Genomic DNA, 8,115 nt, shown 5'->3' with positions numbered 1-8,115 from the left:
GATGACGTGGCTGCTGACGTGGCATTGTCAATTTGCAGGAAACGGCGAGGAAGACGCGTGACACGCGTTGGGCGCGTCTGTGCGCGTGGGCAGTGATGATGACGGCGCGTGCAGGCGCGTGCGGGCATGCAGGACGTCTGATTTTCGCCGGGTTTTCACCAGTGGATTCCTCTCGTCGTCCTCTTCACGGTGGTATGTTCAACAAATACGTTTTGAGAACTTTGATTTTTGAGTTTGGATCAAACACCCTCATTTTCAAGAACTTTCAAGAACAAGCTCTGATACCAGTTGTTAGGAGATCCAAACATTCAAACACACACAAATTTACGTGGTTCGGCAACTTGCCTACTCCACGGAGCTACTGGTTTGTATTAATCAAGCTCAAAAGCAATACAAACAACAAAACAAGGAGGAGGAGAAAACTTCTCTACTCAACTCAACTCTCACCCTTAGCTCTCTCTCTGTGTTTTTCTCTATCTCGTGATCTGTCTCAGCTATCAATACATCTTCTATTTATAGCTGAGGAGGGAGATGATTGTTCAACAATAGGCACCTACCATTTGACTATAATTTCAACCATGGCTGCCACCAACCATGGCTGCCACCATCCATTTGTGTCCACACACATAACATCTTCCTCTCTCTCTCTTCTCATAATAAAAACTAAAAAATAAAGGAAATAAAGTTTAACATTACAACTAAATTTTAGACAATTAAAGGTATCGATCACCTCTTAACCGAAAAAAAAAAGGTGGATCAAACTAAACTTTTAAAACTAAATTTAAAGTTAATATCTATTTTTTTTATTTTTTTATTTTAGTTCTTTGTCTTTTAATCCGTTCATTTCTTAAAAAAAAAAAAAGAAAACAACTGGATATTAATTTGAGCTTAAAAGGGTGTAACAACACAAAAAAATTCAAAAATTAAATTATTTTTTTTGTTTTTTATAAATTTATATTGATTTGTGAGAGAGTGCACAATATAAAATACACAATAAAAATGAATCACCACTTAGGTTTTTTATTAAAAAAAATTGTGTAGCATATAATATAGTGTGGATAGAAAAATTTTGATCTTTCATCTTTTAATTTTTTTCAATTATATTTTTAATTTACTTTAAATTTTTAATTTTATGTATTCTTTGATATATTATTGATGACCGGATAAGGCGGATAGATACATTATGAGAATAGTCTCCATCAAGAATTAATAATAATTCAAAATGAGTGAAAAGGAACCTTTTGTAACGATATAAAGGGGCTTGAAGTGAAGTTCTAGCACTCCAGTTATCGAGTAATGGCAAATATTCAAGGAGCCTTCCTCCTCCCTTTCGTAGTCGTTGCTGGCTTGTTAGCTAGCACTCACGGTGCAAAACCAAGCCGTAACTCAATGCCCTTCAATAGGACAAGTTTTCCAAAAGATTTCACGTTTGGAGCTGGCACTGCTGCTTATCAGGTACACAGCACACACACTTTAGAGTCAGTGCAATGAACTTGTTGCTGCGTTTAATTATGCGGTGAACCGTGAGCATTTTCTTGCTTTCATATGCTTGTATTTACCCCTTACTTTTTCTGTGTTTCTCTAAGTCTGAAGGAGCTGCATATATTGATGGAAAGGGGCCAAGTATTTGGGATACCTTCACTAAACAGCATCCAGGTCCATTTCTCTAAACTTGGCTTCAATTCTCGGCTTTTATATGCCTTTTTCCTATCCATTTAATGGCATAGATTTCAAGATCGATAACGATCCTGCAATATGGTCATTAAAGAATCGTTTTACTTCTGAAAAAATATAAACAAAATTGTTTAGAAACAAATGTATATTGACCAAACCAAAATGTCCATGCAAGACAAAATTCATTTTGATCTAGGATTGATAACTAAAAAAAAGTTATTTCCGGATCACACGACCAAAGAGAGAAAGAAAGAAATGGTAAAAGAAATATTCCTGGGCAACAACAAAATATATCCTCGGATCGACACTTTTTGGAATATAGCATCTTAATTCTATGATTTAAAGCCAAAGCACAAAACACTATTACGTGATTTTAATTATACAAACTTGCCATTAATTGTCACGAGATATTTTTACAGTCGCAATTTATCATGTCCTTCTGTTTCTCTTTCAACATCTCTCTCCTCGGGGTTGTGTGGATTACAAGTCGAGAAGATTGATTTGCATCAATCTATATTAATTTTATATATTTTTTAAAAAATATTAGTTTGATAAAAAATTAATAAAATGATTCAAACCATAGTGAATCTTAATAATGTATGGGAGTGGTATTTATTATCATTATTATTATTATTATTATTATTATAAACAAATGCTGTCAAAGGTGAGATTTTGAACTAGGATCTCCCCCTTCGATATTGTACCATTAAGGTGCAAGTCCATTGGATGTTGATGGAAGCTGGTTTTCCATTAAAAAACAGAACCTTGTGACTTTTCAAGCAACAAGTACTCTGAATAAATCAAGACACGTACAAGTGATTCATAGGGAAAACAACAAAACTGTATTACCGAGACAATTACTATGAATAAATCAAGATAAGTAAAAATGATTGAATTGTATCTTTTATTTTTTATTTTTTTTTCAGTATAAATTGGTCTGGATTTCGTGTCGGCAGGTCCTGTGAGTTGACTTATTGGGTAATCCAAGTTATAAAACCATGAATAGAAATCGTATTGGGACCTAATTGATCAAAGAATCAATGCAATATTACTGAGCCGTACAACAATGTTTTTGAGGTGACTTTATGTGTGTGAAATTTTTTTTAAGATTAATGGGATTAATAAAAGAATATACAAGCTGACTGAACACTTATCTTAATTGAAAAAAAAATCTTGCTACTGCACTGAGACAATTGACATCACTTGATTTGACTAATTGGTTGAACTATGTTAAATAATAATAACAATGGTAGCTCTCTTACAAATACAAAATCTAAATTTGTTTCAATAATTGAATGTCATTATTGAATATCCTTCGAAAGATTTTTTTTTATTATCATGAAATTTGGATTTTAGTTTGTATTTTTGGGTTGAACTTGGATTAAAAATAAAAATTATGATGTAATTGCAGAGAAAATTTGGGACCATAGCACAGGAAATGTAGCCATCGACTTTTATCATCGATATAAGGTATGGTCGGTCAATTTTCCACCATGTATGTCTTCTTATATATATATATATATAAATTCCGTTTTACTAATATTTAGAATAAAATGTCGCAGGAGGACATACAATTGATGAAAAAAATTGGCTTGGACTCTTTTAGGTTCTCCATCTCTTGGTCAAGAGTGTTACCGAGTACGAAAATTACTCAAATCAATTTCTTCGGCATCACAATTATGTTCATATGATATTCATTATTGATTCTTTCGTTTTCAGAGGGGAAAATTAGTGGAGGAGTAAACCCTCTGGGTGTCAGATTCTACAACAATCTCATCAATGAGCTCTTAGCGAATGGTGAGTATCCGATATCTACCTTGCAGTACTCCAAGCTCTACCACTGATTGCTTTTGGTTTCTGATTAATGTTAATTATGCACAGGCATAACACCTTTTGTAACATTGTTTCACTGGGATCTTCCACAAGCACTTGACGATGAGTATTCCGGATTCCTAAGCTCCAAAGCTGTGTAAGATAACAATATAGGCGAATGTAATTTTAATCTAATTAGTATTGTCATAATGTTCAAAATCATATCACTAAATTAACTGGTAAAATTAATGTATTAGGGATGATTACGTTGACTATGCGGAATTTTGCTTCAAAACATTTGGCGATCGGGTGAAGCACTGGTGCACATTTAATGAGCCATACTCGTTTAGCAGCAATGGCTACAATGGCGGTACTTTCGCTCCAGGCCGTTGCTCTAACTATGCCGGAAACTGCACGCTAGGTAACTCCGGTACCGAACCCTACATGGTAGCCCATAACTTGATTCTTGGACATGCAGCAGCTGTGAAATTGTACAGGGAGAAATATCAGGTTTGCGTGCATACCTGGAGCCGTGTGTAATGAAATCCATAATTATTTCATAATAAATCATGATAAATAAATTAAACAAAGCAAAAGTGAGACTTCCTGACAAGAAAAGGGGATGCCAATGCAAGAAAAGGCTGTGAACTTAAGGGGATATTTCATTTTTAATTGCAGGCTTCTCAAAAGGGAAAAATTGGGATCACTATAGTGACAAACTGGTTTATACCAAAATCTCCAAAATCAGAGGAAGATATCAAAGCAGCCTATAGAGAACTTGATTTTCTGTTTGGTTGGTAAGTTCTTGACACTAATTTTCATCTCGCTACTTAGTTTCTCCCTGTGATTTTTCGATGCGTGCTCATCATAACGTGCTCTTACCCTTTTTCTTAAAATCTGCCCTTAAAAATCCTAGGCGGTTGCATCACATTTTGGTTATCATGATAGCAACTGTTACACCTTAATCATCACAAAACTGTGCAGGTTTGCGAATCCACTTACTTACGGAGATTATCCTGAGACCATGAAAGCTATAGTGGGACATCGACTACCCAAATTTACTAAGGAGGAATCTGCTTTGGTAAAAGGGTCAATAGATTTTCTTGGTGTGAATTACTACACTACAAATTATGCAGCAAACAATCCAGCTCCTAATAAATTCAACTTTAGTTATACTGGAGATTCCCAAACCATTCTCTCAAGTAAGCTAAGAAAATAAAATTTATTCTCATTTAATTATTTTTCTTCTTTTAAGCCTTAATATATATAAATACACTCTGAAGGGTCATTTTAATTTTTAACCCCAGCTTCCAAGGGTGGACATCCTATCGGTACACCGGTACTTTCTTTCCCAATTCTATGCTTCATATCATAATTAATCTATCACCTTCAACTGAGCCCAAATGAAAGAAAAATGGGAAGGATTTTCTTCTCTAAATGTTCCTATTTTTACACATTAATTAGTTTGTCCAGAAAGAACAGGGCGTAATTATTTGCTAAGGGAATTCTATGTTATTGTTTCACAGACAGCTTTGAATTGGCTATTCATCTATCCGAAGGGAATTTATGACCTTATGCTGTATGTAAAGGACAAGTACAAGAACCCTCCGGTTTACATTACTGAGAATGGTAATAATTAAGAGCAGCTGTGCATCTTCAATACTTTATGACAAGTGTCTATTATTATGGATTTTTTTTCTTAATAATATCCAGAGCTGATATTTTGTTGAATCTTCCTTAATTTACAGGTCTTGCCGATGCAAATAATGCATCATTGCCAGTTAAAGAAGCTCTGAAAGATGGGCTAAGAATAAGATACTTAGCTAGCCATCTACAATATCTTTCAAAAGCCATCAAGTGAGTCCTCATTCTCAGATAAATGTTATCGCTTTCTGTTTTCAAAAACAGTAAAATAGATGATTAATTGCAAACATCAAACAAAATAATTAGGTTGGAGTACACCAGGGAAGGTTTTATTTAAAAAAATTCAAAACAAATTAACTTTTTATTTTCTTTTGAAAAATTCTGGAAAGAGAAGTCACAATTTACACCAAAATAACCCTTAGGCACTAGCATTGATATTGAAGAAGAGCAGTCATGGTTTTCTTTTTGGTGCAGGGAGGGAGCTAATGTTTTATTTAAAAAAATTCAATACAAATTAACTTTTTTTTTTCTTTTGAAAAATTCTGGAAAGAGAAGTCACAATTTACACCAAAATAACCCTTAGGCACTAGCATTGATATTGAAGAAGAGTAGTCATGGTTTTCTTTTTGGTGCAGGGAGGGAGCTAATGTGAAGGGATACTATCAATGGGCATTTTGGGACGATTTTGAATGGGATGCTGGATATACCGTCCGTTTTGGCATGATTTATATTGATTTCAAGAACAATTTAAAGAGATATATGAAATACTCGGCTTATTGGTTCAAGATGTTCCTCCTACACTAAGTTGTGGAGGTTGAGTTGGTTAGCCCTAACTCGGTCATGTTAATTTGTTGCTTTATGAATGATTAGAGAAGTTTAGACGAGGAGAATCTTCCTTACAATATGAGAACGATGTCTGTCCCTCGTCTCTTGTATGTTTTCTTGTAATAATTCCCATGTTTTTTCTATGGTGTGGCTTCTACAATAAAGAAAGAGACGTCATCCTTGTGTCTTTTACGACATATGTGAGAAATCCTATATTTCCATTTGCTATATAAACTTCTCAATTTGATTGTTTTGAGGAAAAATCTGAGCAGAAAAGAATTCTATTGCGAACAAACTTTTCTTTATGCCTAAACATCAATTATTGGTGGCAAACTATGCCTAATCTCGATTGATGATGCACTTAAAAGGGCTCCCAAACTCATGTACACCCTTGCTTCCTGCATTTATCTGCTTCGATTGATTTTACTAGTGAACAACTAGATTTCCATATAAACAAGGGATAGGCCATTTCCCTCGAAGGATTTTGTATTCTACTTTATAAACCCTAAATCTGTTTAAGAGTTATTCCTCTCAAGCCCATCCTAAATTTATTCAATATTCAGTTCGAAAAGAGAGAGAACAAATTGTTCGGTATTTACTCTCCACTTCTAACTGTCCACTTGTAGTAGCGTGAATTATTCTTAATCCCCTCCAGAAGGACTTGGTGGCTTTCATCACCAAGAGTTACTTGGGGTTTGTATACCCGACTGTAATTCTTAATTTGTTTTCTCTTACCATCTTTTTGTTAAACAGGAGTTATATTCTATTAAACCCTTCTCACCTTAACCAATCCTTGCTTGATAGGAAATGAGCAGATAGATCCTTTATCAATCATATTCGAAAACGATGAGAGAAGAAATTGTTGCATCTGGTGCTTAATTTCGAGGCTTGGGCTTCAAAAATCAAGGTCAAGGCTTTCGGAGTTTATTTAGCTTCAAAAAGCCCAACATTAGCTATAAAACACCTCCCCACCTGCACACACGGCAATATGCCATGGCTAAATTTCAAAAAGCCGTTCCTAAGACGTGTTAATTCTGTCAAGTGGCTTGCTAAAGCATGGACATGGCACTTACTATTGAAGGAAATTAAGAAACTCGTTTGCCAGTCATCAATCCTATCCTTTTATTCCTATATTCATAGAGACATGCTAGTGTCTTAATGCTTATAAAATATGCTGATGTGGGACAGTACCATAGGCTTGGCAATTTTGCTGGCCTAGATACTTATCTTGCTTGTTGATCATGTTTCCATCTTTTGTTTGTTTTGCAGGGTCTGGATAGCTGGGAACCGAAATACCAAAGGTCTTAGGAGCATTATCTTTCAACATCGTTCTTAATTTGTCAGGACATGCTTTAATTAAGGTAATCTCCCACCCTATTATGTTCGGAGAATCGTGCCTAGGTCCACAAAAGGACGGGCTAATTGGTAAGCCTTTATTTTCGTACAATGTGGACTTTGCTAAGTTTCTCTTTGGAAGTGATTATTAATGAATCTCGTTTACGTGTGTGAAAAACCTGGCCTCAACGAGAAGAACGTGTTGTAATTCACTGATATGTGGATGCTTTTGAAGTTAGTCAATTAATCGTTTTTTGAACTTGGCTGCGTGAAAAATTCAAATCACGTAGAGGTTGTGTTATATAAGGGTCATAAGACCTCATTTATGTATTCTCATAACATTTCATAGGAAATGTTCATATCACGGATGTTTATCTTCTTATATTTGTAAGTGTTAAAACTCTCTTAGTGGCCAATCAAATCTTTCATTGTATTAATGATATGTATTATGTAAAGGGTACTTGTCTACGCTGGAGCCTCACGGTTCTTGTGCATGAAGAAACTGCACCGCTGGAGGAAGGGAAAAAACTACACCACACGACTTTTGCTGCTGCAGCTTAGTTTTGAGGAACACTCTTCTCTGTTTTGCAGCTGCCTGTGGCTGGAACCATTGGGTCTTCGGGTGCTCATGGTAGTCGGCTGGGGAAGAAAGAGAAATATTGCGGATGGGGGGAAAAGACCGTGTGTGTGGTCGGTTTGAGGGATCAATCGATCACAGAAAAAAGAAGAAGTGAAAGGGCGGTCTGTGTATGGGTTTCCCTGTGGCTGAGGATTGATGGGTGGACGCTTGTGTTCTTGGTGAGGAGGCTGAGATGAAGGATGATG

At 35.5% G+C, this 8,115-nt stretch overlaps 1 protein-coding gene across 1 annotated transcript; it reads left to right on the top strand.

Annotated features, from left to right (window-relative positions):
- The first annotated feature begins 1,274 nt into the window (after positions 1-1,274).
- On the top strand, positions 1,275-6,150 carry LOC105112900 (vicianin hydrolase-like). Its single transcript, XM_011008793.1, has 13 exons — positions 1,275-1,455; positions 1,587-1,656; positions 3,086-3,144; positions 3,237-3,312; positions 3,394-3,471; positions 3,556-3,643; positions 3,744-3,996; positions 4,165-4,283; positions 4,471-4,688; positions 4,794-4,825; positions 5,013-5,115; positions 5,235-5,343; positions 5,766-6,150. The coding sequence occupies exons 1-13, from the start codon at positions 1,297-1,299 to the stop codon at positions 5,932-5,934; spliced, it is 1,533 nt and encodes a 510-aa protein (XP_011007095.1). The 5' UTR covers positions 1,275-1,296; the 3' UTR covers positions 5,935-6,150.
- The last annotated feature ends 1,965 nt before the right edge of the window (positions 6,151-8,115 follow it).

The sequence above is a fragment of the Populus euphratica genome, unplaced genomic scaffold, assembly GCF_000495115.2.
Source record: "Populus euphratica unplaced genomic scaffold, PopEup_1.0 scaffold373.1, whole genome shotgun sequence".
NCBI lineage: Eukaryota > Viridiplantae > Streptophyta > Magnoliopsida > Malpighiales > Salicaceae > Populus > Populus euphratica.
The sequence above is the reverse complement of the archived record's forward strand: the minus strand, read 5'-3'. Positions and strand labels throughout refer to the sequence as shown.

Bases quoted from the DNA above. Each gene is read 5' to 3' on its own strand.
- LOC105112900 (XM_011008793.1), top strand. From the start codon at position 1,297: ATGGCAAATATTCAAGGAGCCTTCCTCCTCCCTTTCGTAGTCGTTGCT. The intron at 3,472-3,555 runs GTGAGTATCCGA...AATTATGCACAG, and splicing joins CAATGAGCTCTTAGCGAATG to GCATAACACCTTTTGTAACA. The intron at 4,689-4,793 runs GTAAGCTAAGAA...TTTTAACCCCAG, and splicing joins TTCCCAAACCATTCTCTCAA to CTTCCAAGGGTGGACATCCT.